Source organism: Asterias amurensis, chromosome 14, assembly GCF_032118995.1.
Source record: "Asterias amurensis chromosome 14, ASM3211899v1".
Classification (NCBI taxonomy): Eukaryota; Metazoa; Echinodermata; class Asteroidea; order Forcipulatida; family Asteriidae; genus Asterias; species Asterias amurensis.
This window is the reverse complement of record NC_092661.1, coordinates 9,741,268-9,758,096: the sequence shown is the minus strand read 5'-3', so window position 1 is coordinate 9,758,096 and position 16,829 is coordinate 9,741,268. Positions and strand designations below refer to the sequence as shown.

At 38.5% G+C, this 16,829-nt stretch overlaps 1 protein-coding gene across 2 annotated transcripts; it reads right to left on the bottom strand.

The window, feature by feature from the left end:
• Window positions 1-2,032: 2,032 nt before the first annotated feature.
• Window positions 2,033-16,588, bottom strand: LOC139947280 (uncharacterized). 2 transcript variants are annotated; one of them, XM_071945165.1, is made up of 11 exons: window positions 16,446-16,588; window positions 15,392-15,591; window positions 13,893-13,950; window positions 12,043-12,157; window positions 10,457-10,492; window positions 9,209-9,286; window positions 8,216-8,324; window positions 7,088-7,197; window positions 5,773-5,886; window positions 4,396-4,551; window positions 2,033-3,813 (listed from the first exon to the last, which is right to left on the bottom strand). In XM_071945165.1, exons 2-11 carry the CDS (start codon window positions 15,507-15,509, stop codon window positions 3,730-3,732), a joined length of 978 nt encoding a protein of 325 aa, XP_071801266.1. In that variant the 5' UTR covers window positions 15,510-15,591; window positions 16,446-16,588; the 3' UTR covers window positions 2,033-3,729. The 2 variants fall into 2 exon arrangements, with proteins under 2 accessions (XP_071801266.1, XP_071801267.1); XM_071945166.1 differs by having other exon boundaries at window positions 16,496-16,583.
• Window positions 16,589-16,829: the final 241 nt, after the last annotated feature.

Sequence of the window (16,829 nt, the reverse complement as noted above, 5' to 3'; positions counted from 1 at the left end):
TTTTGGTGAAGAAGTATGGGGCGCCGTCTGTCAACTATTGTTTGACATGTTTTTACCATGGTTTATAGCAATTAGATAAAAACCATAGAAAGTGTTGCCAAATCTTTTTTTTATGGTTTACATACCAGTAGTATTTGTTGTGTGTAAGTTTATGGTTTACAAACCATGAACATGCAATAAACATTACAAATCATAGTTCATAAACCATGAAAATTTACGCATCTTAAAAACATGGTTTATAAACCGTGGTATTGTTTACTTTCGTTATTCTCTTGCAAATTTGACAGCCATTGAGCCAAAATTTTTACAGGTATGTTATGCATACATTTTTGAACACAGAATACTGGCCTTTGACAATACCAGACGTGTCCAGAGCCTAAGAAGCAGGCGTCATTGAGCAGACTACAAACTCGTGCCACAAAAACAATCACCTTTGAACTCTGTGCATGAATACTCGGCGGGCAAACAACTCCCGTTTAAAAATAGAACAGGGCGCGTGGTAAATGAAACGCTCATTAGTATGCAGCTAGTAGTAGAGATGTAGGGTAAAAATGCACTGTCTGGCACGAATATTGTTTCAACAAGTGTAGTTGGGGGCATAGTGACTATAAGCAAAGACGATCTATTAGGCCTCACCTTTTAAACAGTTCAAGGGGACATTAAACAACAAACGAGTCATCAGATGCAAAACAAACGAATAGGTCTACACTTGCTCAGTTGTAACTGTTGGGTCATTAGTTATTGCTTTGAGACAACTAGATTTTTTTTAAATTAAGCATGTCTGACACGTAGGCCTATATGAACTTTCTGGTTTGAAGGAACGAACTCTGAATATCAAGTTCTCGTTTCGGGTCTGATCCAGAAGAGTTTTATCCAACCAATGTAGTTGATTATTTCAAGTTTGAGGTGACATGGTTAAAATCGAGGCCATTTCGAACTTTTCACAATTTAATAGTGTTGTAACAGAGCATCAAGTCTGCTAAAAGCCCCGTTCAAATTGGCGAGTATCACTATCACATGAATAATTGAGTAAATGTCTGACGGTTTAGGGTCGGGTGGTTTGGGGTGGTGTATGCAGTGAGTAATAAATGGGTGGGTGGTTTAGGGCGGTTAGTGGGTAAAAATGGTCGGGTGGTTTAGGGCGGCACAGTGAGTAGTATAATGGTCGGGTGGTTTAGGGCGGCACAGTGAGTAGTATAATGGTCGGGTGGTTTAGGGCGGCGTAGCGAGTAAAAATGGTTGGGTGGTTTAGGGTGGCACAGTGAGTAAAATGGTTGGGTGGTTTTTGACCAGTGCAGTGACCATAGGGCATTTTAGATACCATAAATATACATCATGATTATCATTTTCACCACCTGAGACAATAACGGCCACATGTGGCTTGAATATATTGGGCTAAACGATCGACTTTTAAAAATCATAAAATCAGGAAACCAAGAGAAATCAGATCTTTTTCAGACTTTTTGTCTTCATAACTGTCTTGTGAAAGTTGCCCGGAGTAAACAAACTTTTACAGTCAACAAATTCTGTGTTGAGTTTTGTTGTTGGATGCGTACATTTAAATAATTGAACAGAAGTTTTCAATATTTTAAGAAGTTTTCATAGATTAGCAGATTTCCAAGAAATAGGCAATTCTTGTCATCATAGAAATGAAAGACTTGGCTAGTGTCTTGACCTAAGCCTATAATAATGTTTGAAATGATGCAGTGAATCTGTAAATCTGTAAGACAGCAACATCCTAATGCCCTGCTCTTGGCCTTGGTGCCCTTCAAAACCTTCTTATAAACTCTCCAATGAAATACCCTTTACAAAATGAAAATAGCCTTGCCCTTACAATAAAATGCCAGGCCTGTCCCTAACAATAGTGGGTGGAATTTGGCCGGCAGAGAATAACAAATTTCTCTCAGAGAGTTTTGTTTAGTAAACTTTCAACTGTAAACAAATTCCATTGAGATATATGACTAACATTTTAGAAGAAATTACATTACCTAAACACTTCATTAAATAAATTGACAAAACTTACATATTTTTTTTTAAATCTCATCAAGTAATTTATTCACAAGGACTTTAAAATATTACTTTACAATTATTCAAGTAAATAATCAGACAGGCGAAATGTGGTTCTTTTATACATTGAAAACATGGTCAGTCCAATTAGGGAGGAATGGAAAGTAAAACCAGGGGCTGGTTTCACAACGATAGTCTTAATAAGGACTAGTCCTATGAGTTAAAGGCAGTGGACACTTTTGGTAATTACTCAAAATAATTTTTAGCATAAAAACTTACTTGGTAACGATTACTGGATAGATGTCGATAGTATAAAACATTGTGAGAAACAAATCTCTCTGAAGTAACGTAATTTTCGAGAAAGAAGTAATTTTCCACGAATTTGATTTTGAGACCTCAGATTTAAAATTTGAGTTCTCAAAATCAAACATCTGAAGCACACAACTTCTTGTGACAAGGGTATTTTTTTCTTTCATTGTTATTTCGCAACTTCGACAACCGATTGAGCTCAAATTTTCACAGGTTTGTTATTTAAAATGTATATGTTGAGATACACCAAGTGAAAAGACTGGTCTTTGACAACTACCAATAGTGTCCAGTGTCTTCAACTCTTTGAGCAGTCCACCCCAGGTGGGAACTCCTGGTAACCTCAATGACTTATAAGGTTTTCCAGGTTTGTCCCACTCAAGCTTGGTCCCACTGGTTTAACCTAGAGTTGACACGAGTTACCGTGTGTGTTGTTAGGTTCTGGTGCATTAGTAAGAAGAAAAAATGGCGAGGAGAGATCACTGGGCAGGTGGCTGATGGATTTGTGTGTATCTTTATGATTACAACCTTGCTCATAAAATGAAGATTTGCTGTACTTTATTGAAACTTCATTTCTTTGTAAAATTTAAATATAAACTTAATTCACACACTTGGCAATAAAATTGAAATTAAACACGTTGCTATATAAAATAAGAAATGCCAATTTTAATTTATACAGAAACAGTAAGATCTTGGTGGCAAAAGTACCAAAAGGGCATTAAAATACTGATAAGACTGGTACCTAGACTTCATTTATTAGCACATAAAGCACTGAATACATACATCCAGACTATGAATTCTGATAATCACAAATAATGCACGATAAACCACTTTTACAAACCACTTTTCACTTTTGTGAAAAGCTCAATTAAATAACAATTAATTCAGGTAGAACAAAGAACAATTAATCATCACAGTGGGATTTGAACCTCCAATGCCGTGGTCATGCCCAGTTCTACCAACTGAGCATGTCTAGCTCTAATAATGGAGGTCTTCCTATTTTGTAAAAATATTTGTTTCGGGGGAGGGGGGAGGGGGCAGTCAAAAGCCATACAACCTGTAACTGCCAAGTAGGCAGGGATTACACCCACGTTGATGGTCCTAGCTGGGAAGCAGCAGTTGAAGATTACTCAAAGGGATATATTTTTTGTTTAAAATATCAAGTCATAAACCACAAGGGAAACTGACTGGAAATATTTACCTACTCAATTTCCCTTGGGGTTTATTACTTGGAATTATGATAACTGTTAAGCAAATAATGTTACACAGGATGAACAGAGGCAATGTTGTAGCAAAGGACTCATTCTGCTACCATAGCTATTAATTTAAATAAATCAGCAGCTGCAAGGTACTTAGATTTTCCTTTGTTTTACACCCTGTCAAGAAAGGTTCGAGGATCGCCCTCGTTGTCCAATATCAAGTAGCTCCGGTGGGTTGATTTTCAAGTAATGACTTTGGGCTGAATACAACTGTTCTGTCGTCCCATCCACAATCAGCAAGCTGAAAAATGCATAAAACACAACAGTTGCATACTCATCAACAAACACTTGAAGACCAGTATTCTCAGTATTCTCACTTGATGTATCCCAACATATGCATAAAATAACAAATCTGTGAACATTTTGACTCAATTGATCCTCAAAGTTGCAAGAAGTAATGAAAGGGGAAAAAACACCCTTGTTGCACTATTTTGTGTGTTTCAGATGCATAATAAAAGACTTCAGGCCTGAAGACTTTTAATATTTGAGTGAGAAATTACCTCTTATCAAAACCTATGTTACTTCAGAAGGCGCCATTTCTCACAATGTTTTATATTATCAACATCTCTCCATTGCTTGTTAACAAGTAAGTTTTATGCAAACAATATTTTGAGTAATTACCAATAGTGTCCCCTGCCTAAAAAGCAACATCATCTGACTAAAAAAATTCAAAGAAAACATTCTAAAAAGATTTTTTTCTGTATAAATCGGGTCTCCCAATTTCAAACTAGAGCAAGCAAATTTATAGTCAAAGCCATCTCTCTTTTAAGTTTTTTTAGAACTTGGTGTAAATGTCTGTCAACTTCTTCCTGAAAATACTAACCTGGCCTGGTATGTGGAGATTGAAATCTAAGCCACAGACGAACTCTGTATGATGTTCGATGGTTTCTAGTGGTGTGGTTTGCTGAGCAAAGTCCCAGGTCCGCACCGTGAAGTCATATGAACAGGAAGCAAGAACAGTTTTCTTGTGCGGAGAACACTGTCCAAAAAAGAAAATGTCAAAAACTGTTAGACTGACATGACTAAGGTCTATATGATTTTAGCCATTGCATGGTGAGGTATCAATATATATTTGGTTTGCGGTAACACCATGTGTGTATCTACTTGCCAGGTAGAGTTTGTTCTTAGAGAATCTCTCAGACTTCTCAGTTCTGAAAAGAACTGTCCTGCTTTGTAACTACTACCCGGGCGGAAGGTATAGAAAATTGGCTGGGACTGCTACTTTAGCTTATAGGATTGTAATTAACTGTACTACTGAATTGGTCTCAACGTTTCGACTAGCTTGCTCTAGTCATCGTCAGGAGACTGCAATTATGTAATTTGATAATGACACAAGTATTCTGCTCAAAGTCTGAATGCCAAGTTCAAACAAACTAAGCATAACAAATTGATTTTAAAAGCAAGCAGACATTGGGAATTGTCAAAAACCATTATCAACACTTAACAAATAAATACTATGAAAGTGATATTTTAACCCTTACAGTAGTAATCGGAGTCACACAAAAATAAATGAAAAAAACGTCTGATTTTTTCTCTGTTTTCATTGTGGATAAATCAAATCACTTTGTATTTACCCTGAAAAAGATGTGTAAGAAGTACCGTATACTAATTCTTTAAAGTCCTGCAGGGAAAAAAGAATCCCCAGGCATACTACTTAGATGGGATTCGAGCCCACAACTTCCATATAGCATTCTTGTCTTAACCACTGGACCAACCGAGCCTTAACCAGGGTCCAGTTTTATAAAGCTGTTAAGCAGAAACAACTGCTTAGCAAATGCCTTTGCAATAGTGTAAACTTTTGTGATTGCTGAGCAAGTTTTTATGTTTACAGGCTTTAAGCAGGGCCCAATTTCATGGCACTGTTTTTCAAAACAATTCTGCACTTATGGCGGTCTGTATACTCGCTAATTTCTATGGGCAGCTGCTGGGTTTAAAAACAAAACTTGGTTGGGTCCAGAGGCCAGCTGGCTGTGCTTTCTATTTTTCTTTTCTGGAAAGCAGTTACGGCCCGCGTCTGTCGTGCAGGCTCATGGGGGACGGAGCTTCGCTGGCCTCCACTACGAAGGCCTCTAACACCATACTTTGGTGTGCTCCAGGAAGACTGTCTCTGCACGAATTCCAGGCCGTGTCCTAGGCCCTCAACTTAGGCGAGTTGCTGACAGTGCTTATACACATCAGTATTAGGAAAAAAACGTCTTACCTTTACTCTCCGTATTGCATGTGTATGTCCACCAAGCTGAAAGAGTGGAGCTTTGGGATTCCTCAGATCTAAGCCTCTAATCTTACTATCCACTGATCCAATGAGAAGTAGATTCTGTAGACAAATTAAGACATATTTTCAAATAACTTTTACCCCAGAACTGTTTTTGAGTGTTTTTTTTTCCTAAACAATGACAGCACTACAGATGGAAACATTTCTCTAAAAAATAATAATGACATATTTTAAAGCGCCAGTATCCACAAAAGTGCTCATGGCACTTGCTTCAATAAAAGAGTTCCCTCCAGCTGTGCAAAGATCAAGAAAAAATTAAAACAATCCCATGTCTTTTTTTTATACTTGTTGTTTCTATTATATATTTTTTAAGTTTGTGATTTTTATCATCGATGCAGACTGGAAGGCAATTTCCATGTTTTTAACGTGATGTTTGTAATAAGTTGAATTGAATTGAATGTCTATGGCATGTCAATGAGATTTTTATGAAAAAATTAGTCTTCAGGGTTGTTTTGAAAATGTCTATTGTCTGGGTGGATGGCTCTGAGAGCTAGTTATATACTAGTATGCACATATTGACTGGCAATGAGGTAACTAGTGTACGTCTATTCCCCCGGGGGACTTTGAGTGACTAGAAGAGCGACCCATTTCTCGAGGCCGAAGGCCGAGGGAAACAGGCCCCTCTTCTGGTCACTCAGAGGCCCGAGGAGGAATAGACGTACACTAGTTACCGAATTATACCAGTCAAAATGTGTTTTATAACACACCTTGTTCTTAAATGTGAAATAAGAACAGAAATCTGGAAAATAAAGGAAGTTTTGTAGTTGCTGTTCACGGTTCAAGTCAAGAGAGGGCGCTGTAACCAGGCACTATTTTCAAAGGCTAGTGCCCGCCCGGGTACTATTCCCGCAAAACACACACGCGCAATCACGCGCGCGCGAGTATATTAGTTTATCCCATGTGACCCGTGTTTCAGCCAACCAGAATACAGAACAAGCAAGAGGTGTGTTATAATTATTATTATCTTCAAGTACGCGCTAATCCTCCAATCAGATTGGCAGAATGGAGTGGTGATAAAAACCTATATTGCACCCTTAATATCACTGCCATGCGTATTGTGTGTTCTATGTCACGCGCCAAGTTTGCTTGAAAATAAATACGTTATCACACACGCACTCGTGGAAATACGGAAAATATAGCATGTCTGCGTCCCATATCCAGCTCGGCGGCAGAAGCGCTATATTTTTCCGTATTCCACTTGCGCTTGTGTGACAACTTATAATATATTATTAGTAATGTATACCTGGTCATATTTACACCAGTCACATGTGATGATCTCACAGTTGGCTGCTGGGATAACCATTCTTGCTGCGTCTGGCTTCCTCATGTCCCATAATCGCACGGTGTGATCCCCTGAAGGAGGAGAAAAACAATTTCCAAATAAAATGGTATGCCTTTCTAGTTGAGTCTTGAAAGAAGCCAGTCTGATATGTTAAAGGCACTGGAAACTATTGGTAATTACTCAAAATAGTTACTAGCATAAAAACTAACTTGGTAACGAGCAATGGAGTGTTGTTGATAGTACAGTAGGCCTATAAAACATTGTGAGGAATGACTCCCTCTGAAGTAACAAAGTTTTTGAGAAATAGGTGATTTCCAGTGTCCAGGTCATGGGCCACAGTGTCCAAGGCCAAGGCTACAGTTTCCGAGACCAAGGCCAACCAGATTATATCATATAAATATATATATATAACATTTTTAAAGCCCTGCCATTTTGTCAAAACCAAAATGGCGGACCATGTAAGTTCACAAAGTAAAAAGAAACCACACATTTTCAAGGCATATTTCAGACGAGCCAACGCATTAAGATCGACAGTAGTTCAGACAACTTGTCAGTTTGACAACTTGACATTCTCACAACTTGACGGGTCAGACAACTCGTCCAGTCAGACAACTCGCCAGCTTGACAATTCCTCAGTGAGACAACTCAACAAAGTGCCATGACAAGTAGAGGGCGAATAACTTATCTTCATTAAGTAGGATTTGAAACTTTGCATGGTGAAAATACGATATGGAAAGGTTTTACTGACAATGTGACAATTTTCACACAAATTTCATTTAGCATGAACTTCAAATAAGTATTTTGTTGGCCTTCTCTTGGGCAGAATAGTTCATGACCTGGAGAATTGCACTTAGACTCCTCTTGCTAAATCCCAATGCCCCCAACGCCAGGCGGTTAGTGGCTTTATTTCCTGATTGACATGTTATAATAACTCCTATAAAACTGGAATGTTGGATGTGGTCCTTTTGGTTGGTAAGCAGCTAACTCAACTTTCTCGATGTTACAATGTCATCTGTCTGTTATCTTAAACACCGATTCCATCTACACATTTAACTCAACTTTGGTTGCATAAGGTTTTACACACAATACCTGAGACTGAAGCAAAGCATCCAGGTACGTAGGGAGACCACTTGGCGCTGTAGACTATGTGTTGGTGTCCGTTAAATGTCGCTAAAGATTGGTGGTGATTTGGATCCCACTGCGGTAAGAGCAGATTATCATAATCACTTTGATTTCAGACTTTCCTCACAAAATGTAAGGTACTTTGAAGCAATCCACTTTAAATAATTCATTGTTTCGTCACCCTAACTGTATAGATAGACATATCACAAGATCAAAGAAGAATGAGAGGGGACCAGATTCTCTATAACTTGATGCCTCTTTGACAGTGTTATACGAACATTACGCCTTTAAAGCAGTGTTCCTATTGGACTTAAAGTAACTTGACTTTTCTGTAGAATGACAACATTAAATTCAATTGGGATGCACGGTAAACTGACCTCCCTGTCAACTTACCGTGACCGTGAGGTAAAACTTACAGGGTGAAAGAGGTTGCGCAGCCATGGTAACTTAACATTAATGGGAGCAACTCCACGCTGTAAACCTACAGTGACCATGCTGTAAAACTCTCCAGGTGGGATTGCCCAGCAGAACTACCGGTACACTAAAGTCAGTCACAGTAACATTCCATGTGGCAGCGAACGAAAAAGTGCAATGGGAACACTGCTCTTAAACACATAATGGATCAACCAAAGGGCTAATTAAACCCACTTCCAGGGGTTATGATCGAGCAGTGCGCTCTGGGGACAAAACGGCAAAGCAAGATTGTACACACTGCAAACGAGCTTGAATGTATAACCAAACCAAGGTTGGTAATTCCAAAAGGAGAGGTTAAGCCCGATTCATACTTCATGCAAAGCAAATTTTTTCTAAGTCACAGGGCTGTTTTCGCAACGATTGTTTCGCAGGACTTGGACTGTGAGAATTATTCGTTGTGAATTTGTGACATCAAAAACTAGCTTCGCATTCACAATCCCAGGAAGTACGAACCGGGTTTTAGGGTTACTTGTGTAGTTCACTTACCAGTTTGATTGTTTTATCCCACGAAGCTGAAACCACAAGATTTTCGTCTCTTGTCTGACTCCAATCTACACCATTAACCTGAAATGGCAAACAAAATACACGCTCCAATTTGAATCACTTGTAATTTGGCTGGTAACCTTATTTTCTAAGTAAGTAAAATCGTTTCCTAAAGTTGTGACTTTTTACATTAAAGGCACTGGACACTATTCGTAATTACTCAAAATAATTTTTAGCATGAAAAGTTACTTGGTCAAATAAATTAGCAATGGAGAGCTGTTGATAGTAAAAAACATAGTGAGAAATGGCTTCCTCTGAAGTAATGTAGTTTTTGAGGAAGAGGTAGGGACTTTATCAGGCATGAAGCTTTTTATTATGCATCTGAAAGGACACACATGCGCAACAAGCTGTTTTTTCTTTCATCATTTTCTTGCAACTTCGGTGACTAGTTTCACAGGTTTGTTGTTTTATGCAGATGTTGGAATTCATACACCAAATGAGAATACTGGTCTTTGACAAAAGACCGATCCTTTAGGCTCCGCCCACGGCGCACGTGTGAGCATGAATACGTGAGCCTCTCCAATGCTATTCTGCACAACTCTGTCGCGCACGCCAAGCATACCGCACGCATGTCGCCGGACTTTATTTTGTCTGACTTCTGGTGGCGCAATGGGTTGTGATTGGTCAATCCACACAATGGGGCGGAGCTTAAAGGCAGTGGACACTATTGGTAATTACTCAAAATAATTATTATCATAAAACCTTTCTTGATTATGAGTAATGGGGAGAGGTTAATAGTATTAAACATTGTGAGAAACAGCTCCCACTTAAGTGACGTAGTTTTCGATGAAGAAGTAATTTTCCACGAATTTGATTTCGAGACCTCAGATTTAGCATTTGAGGTCACGAAATCAAGCATCTGAAAGCACACAACTTCATGTGACCATGGTGTAACCAGGGTGTTTTTTTCTTTCATTAATATCTCGCAACTTCAACGACTGATTGAGCTCAAATTTCCACAGGTTTGTTATTTTATGCAAATGTAGAGATACACCGAGTGTGAAGACTAGTCTCTGACAATTACCAATAGTGTCCAGTGTCTTTAATGGATTGGTCTATTACAAAATGTGTCCAGTGTCTTTTTTAAGCAAACAGCAAGAGCCAGAGTGCACCAGAGACCAAAGAAGTATTTATTTACGTCTTCTTCTGGTAACCACCTAGGCTGTACAGTGTCTTCAACTTCAATCTTACCTCTTTGGTATGTTCCTTAAATGCTTTAACTGGACCCTGCATTAGAAGAGAAACAAGATTCACAGATGAAATCATAATAAATGTAAAATTTGCATCGGGATATAGAATATTAACTTTGGTTTTTACCCATACACCGATGTGTGTTAGCACTGTATAATCTACTTTCCCGAGTCCTGTGAAAAAAACAAATTCACAGGCATATTACTCGGGTAGGATTCGAACCCACCACTCTTGCAATTCTTGCAAACCAACTGCCTCTAGCTACGGGGGCAATCTCGATGGTCTAGTTGGTAAGACACTGCTCTAGACATTGCAAGAGTCGTGGGTTCGAATCCCACCCGAGTAATATGCCTGTGATTTATTTTTTAAGAGGACTCAGGAAAGTACTGAGCATTCAGTGCTTACACACATCGGTGTATGAACCGAAATAAATGAAATCATGTTGAGACAAGCATATTGTGTTTCTGTTTTGGCTGCATGCAAAACAAAAACCAAACACAACTGAAGACTGAAATCAGATTCTAATGTAAACTCTGTTGTCTCGTAAAACTCAAACAGTCACAAATTCGTTTAAATTCTAATCAGGGTTCTGTTTGACTTTGTAGGACGAGGTACTGTAGGCTGAAATAATTTTTTTACACATTATAGGTTTTCTCGGTCAATTTCGGCAAATGAGCAGCCAATTTAGCCACCAAGCTATTCTATTTCCCGCAAAATCGAATGCTACTAAAAAGGGTCTTTCGATTTTGTTTCATGATTAGTCAAATGCAATGTGGCGTCATTCGATTTAACAAAATAATCATTCAATTTAACAATAATTTATCAAAGCAGCATTTAAATTCGCAGACGCTTCTTGAGGCGTGTGTGTTACGAAAAAGAATGACGATACGCTAAATTGAACTGAGTGCTAAAGGAATTTGACTCAACTCAAAACGAAATTGAATGGTCGAATTCTTAATTTGAAACGCAGTTACAACTGGAGAGGCAAAACAGCTTTAATTTGAATGCATGAAAATGAAATTGACCGCTCAATTACCGAGAAAACCTATAATAAGAGGATAGGTATGTTGCAAAAGGCGGGGCTGGTGGAAACCGAGGATCTTGAAAATAATCTTTAAGATCTAAGGCTACAGGACGTGGCCCGACCCAAGGAGTTACTGGCACAAAAGAAATTGTAATCTTTCTTTTGCATGCTGTGATAAGATCGAATAATAATAACAACTAGTTCTTATATAGCGCATTTCACAATGGTATCTTAATGTGCTTTACATTAATGCCCTGGGGAGGGTTTCACAAAGAGTTAAGACTAGTCTTACCTCGAGTTAGGATGAGTTAGCCTTAAGTTTTTAATATCTCCTAGGACTAGTCCGAAATTAGGACTAGTCCCAACTCTTTGTGAAATCAACCCCTGGTCATTGGGCCAATAACATTCCTTTAGTCTTTCTCAGCGCCCTGGGGAGTATTACAGCTCCGAGCTGTCGTGGCACTCCAGTGAGGGTTTGGTTGTAAAGAACCGAATCCATCAGAATCATACCAAACTAGATAGGTTTGATTTTTGTTGCGGAAATACAAGAGAGAATGCCAACCTGTGCCTGTGTTGTGTCCCATATCTGGATAGATCCATCCCCACTGCCACATAAAATGACATTCTTGTTAGACTCTGACCAGGCTAGGTCAAATAGACCTTCACTCCATTCGTAACTGCATACACAAAAAAAACATCACATTATACATTGTACACTAGAAGATATGTGTACTGAAGCCTAGAACTCAGTTTTTTTCTAAATTAAGAGTGCACCTGTAATGCAGGCCCCGCACTGTCCCGAACTTGACACCAGATGGATACACGATAATAATAATACGCACATTTATATTGCGCAGTGACCTATATAAATATACTCTACTGCGCATTACAAGGAATACAACAGAGAAAATATGAAAAAAACAAATACACAAACAGAGCAAGAATGAATTAAATGAGTGAAGTAAACAAATGGGTTTTTAACTTAGATTTAAATAAATTAAGTGAAGAAGACTGTCTAATGCAAGGTGGGAGATTGTTCCCAAGATTTGGAGCGGCGTATACAAATGCCCGATCACCTAATGTAGGCCTAGATTTCCTCGATAGGTGAGACAACAATGTGTGGTCTTGCGAATAAAGGAAATGTTCAAATTCTGCTAAGATCATAAAAATATTGGGCCATTCGTGAGGGCATCTCAAAGACACTGGACACACTTGGTAATTGTCAAAGACCAGTCTTCTCAGTTGGTGTATCTCAATATATGCACAAAATAACAAACCTGAGAAAAATTGAACTCAATTGGTTGTCAAGTTGCAAGATAAAAATGCAAGAAAAAACACCCATGTCACACGAAGTTTGTACTTTCAGATGCTTGATTTTAAATCTACTGAGATATTACTTCTTTCTCAAAAACTAGTTACTTCAGAGGGGGCCGTTTCTCACAATGTTTTATACTATCAACAGCTCTCCATTGCTCATTACCATGTAAGGTTTTATGCTAACAATTATTTTGAGTAAATTACCAATAGTGTCCAGTGCCTTTAAGCAATCGTATGACCGCTGGTGGAGTTTCTAAGGCTCATACAAGCAACTTAGTGAGCATTGGCAAAATCTACGGCATGCCGAAAAATTTCTGAAGGACATTGCGAAGCTTCATTTTCGTGTTGAATTCCTGTAATTTGCCCTCTGCAAGGCCATCGTGAGGGTATCTTGTCCACGCAGGAAGAATAATCCCTATAGGAAGACTCAATTTTAGGGTTGCCTTCAAGTGCAGTTTGGTTGCCATCGTGTAACCTTCTGTAGACATCCTACTTTTACTTCGGCTGTTGATTGGCCGTTGACCACGTTCGAGGCCATCTTCATGCAAAATTCCATAAATTTTGTATGGCCATCTATATATGGTGTCAACTTTGGGACAGCTAGACACTGCTAAAGGAAATTCAAATTAGCATAGGACCAACTCAAGGGCACCAAGGCAACTATCAAAATAGCAAATAAGTAGGCCCTAATGTCAATATTGTCAACTCAACTTATCATGAATCTTAAAGGGACACGTTGCCTTGGATCAGATGAGTTGGCAGTATAAAAAGCATTTGTAACCTAGAAATTTGCCTAGAAATTGCGTGGTTTTCCTTTTGCTTTGCGAACTAACTCGGTCAGCTATTTATGGGAGTCAAAAATTTGTCTCCCATATTAAACGGCCGACCGTGTTAGCCGACGAGGTAAAAGGAAAACCACGCAGTTTCGAGGCATTTGTGTGGATCATTGTATTTTACTTTCAAAACATCTTTCAAACCATATGCATTTTATAGCCAACGGTTACAAACGCTTTTCAAAGACCAACTCGACTGATCAAAGGCAACGTGTTCCTTCATGTTTTGTGAAATTGAGCCCTAAAATATAAGATAACATACCTGTTTAACAGTACAGCACCGGCTGGTAAAACATCAATAACAAACAAGCTTCCTTTACCTGTACAGATTGAGGAAAACAAAAAGAAAAGAATGCGTGTTAATTAAAGGACTGGAAAGGTATACTTTGGTAATAAATGACCATAACAAACCTACTTGGTAAGGGTGCTTTTTATTAAGAAGCACTTCAGCTGTTGTTAATATTTCGAGAAACAAATTGTGCGACAGATGCCTTATAAAAGGCTTCAGGCCTATTCAAGGCAGTGGACACTATTGGTAATTACTCAAAATAATTATTAGCATAAAACCTAACTTGGTAACGAGTAATGGGGAGAGGTTGATAGTATAAAACATTGTGAGAAACGGCTCCCTCTGAAGTGACGTAGTTTTCGAGAAAGAAGTAATTTTCCACCAATTTGATTTTGAGACCTCAAGTTTAGAACTTGAGGTCTCAAAATCAACCATCTAAACGCACACAACTTCATGTGACAAGGGTGTTTTTTCTTTCATTATTATCTCGCAACTTCGACGACTAATTGAGCTAAAATTTTCACAGGTTTGTTATTTCATGCATATGTTGAGATACACCAAGTGAGAAGACTGGTCTTTGACACATACCAATAGTGTCCACTGTCTTTAATAACTAAATAGGTGAGAAATTACCTCTTTCTAAAAAACTCTGTCACTTCAGAGGCAGCCTTTCTCACAATGTTATGTATTATCAACAGCTCTTCATTGCTTGTTACTAATAATTATTTTGAGTAATACGGATAGTGTCTAGTGCATTAAGGTGTGATGCACATGCACAACAATGAAGTATTTTTATGTACTACTTTGAAACCAACTTCAGCTGGAATTGCAAGGCATTTTTAAAACGGTCATCACAAAATTAGAAGAACCTCTTTTCCAGCGTCTTGAAATATCGTTGGTCATAGATGTAGAGGCCAATTAAATAAAAAAATTGGTTTTTTATTGTTATTATTATTTATTAAAATAATCAAAACCTGATCAAATTGGCCTGTCTGTCTGTCATAGGATACAAAGCAGTGAACGGTGTTCAGACAACTTTTCCGTTGAAAAACTTGACCGTTCAGACAACTCGACGGATGAGACAGCTCATCCGTTTAGACAACTCGACGGACATTTTTTTTCAACAGTCAGACAACTAGACTTAGGACCAAGACAAGTCAACAGATGGACAAGTTGACAGATGGCCGTGACGGGGGCCTCAGCACGGGGCGCGCACAGGGCCGGTAAGCGGGGGAGAGGGTAAGGGGGGGGGGGGGAAGGTAAGGGTTATGGTTAGGGGTACGGTTAGGATTTACACAGGAAATTTGTGTAAACATGTCATTAATGGAGAACAACAGTTCAACCGTTGACTTGTTTTGGCCATTCTTCGAGTTGTCTCAAAGTGGAGTTGTATTAACCGCTGAGTCTTAAACGGTCGAGTTGTCCGACAAAAGAGTTGTCTGACTTCCAATGCAGTGTGTCCAAAAACTGACCTGCAATTCCAAAATGCTGAGATGCCGCTACGGCCAATCTTTGCGGGAGGTATGGGGAGAACTGTACTGCATATCCCTGACGTCCAGGAGACCGAAAAGCGACTGGTGGCCTGAACATATTACTTGATCAAACAGCTGTGTCTTCAAGACTTCAATGGTAAATGATGGGAAGGATCAATTCAAAGGCATCCATTCTGGTTCTGGGGATAAAAATACTTGTTTTACATTATTTCAGTTTAAAAACACATCTATAGGATTTTAATAACATTATTAGTATTAGAACGAATCATCGTAAAGCAGCAGAATGATACTCCTAACTAACTACAGGTTCATTCCGCTATTTCCGCTATTATCTGGAGATGATAGCGCATGAACCTCATAATTCTAGAGTAGGGTAGGGTAGACCCAGTAACTGGGGCGCTGTACTCCTTCTTTCAAAATTTGGTCATATCGGTCGTACGCCAATAATGACAAAATTTTGTAAAAAAAAAAGAGTACAGCGCCCCTGGTTCCTCGGTCTAGCTAGGTAGTATAGGGTGCACATTTAATAAATAAGGTAAAACTGACACTGTTTAGTACATCATGACATGTACTAGTCATGATAGTCCATATAGTTACGATAACATAACCCTCCTGCCGACAGCCGGAGGGTTATTACGTTTTCGCAACTACATGAACTAGACATGTACGTGTGAGCTATTTCTACCTCCATGACTGAGTGCAACAACATTTGTTTGTGTGATAGGCAACAACATCTTGATCTTGTTGGTTGATGTAATTAATAATAATATTGAGCAGCTCATTTTAAAGGAGTAAACTATTAATTTATAGAGCACGTCATTCAAGAATCAATCATAATCAACAATCATTAATTTATGTTTAAACATCACTGACACTGCTGTTCATTTTAATTAATAATAATTAGATTAGTTTTATATTTATAATTAGTTTAGAATAGATAGACAAGGAAGAAGAAGATTGGTAAAATGGTAGGCCTCCTACAGCATTTTACTACGTATGTCATGCTGTGTCCTGCCCTGTTCTATTTACAAACCATATTTCGTTGTTTTGACGAGCAACAGATAAAGACAGATCATTTTCTACCTTCATGGAGTATGGACAGATTACCCAAGATCGTGGTTGACTGATGAAGTTACCCACTTCTTATGCTTACAAAACAAAACAAGAACACATCGGCAGTTCGTTGACCTTTGACCTAAAAACAAACACACGTGCCCGATCAGTTTGAACCCGATTGAGAATTGTGTGTACTAAACTTGTCAAGTCCTTCTTCGTCTAAAATTTAAATTTAGTTCTTTTGAATCTTTAAAAGATTCTTATTTGTCAATTAAACTATACGTAGAGCAGTTTGTTTTACTTCACTACATCCAGTATGGTTAACTTAAATTTTATCTTGAGATAAATAGACACATATGGG

Excerpts from the sequence above, each read along its gene's own strand:
- LOC139947280 (XM_071945165.1), bottom strand. The coding sequence starts at position 15,509 with ATGTTCAGGCCACCAGTCGCTTTTCGGTCTCCTGGACGTCAGGGATAT. Across the intron at positions 12,158-13,892 it reads GGTGCTGTACTGTTAAACAG|TTACGAATGGAGTGAAGGTC; the intron begins GTATGTTATCTT and ends TTGTGTATGCAG. Across the intron at positions 8,325-9,208 it reads GGGATAAAACAATCAAACTG|TGGGATCCAAATCACCACCA; the intron begins GTAAGTGAACTA and ends CTCTTACCGCAG.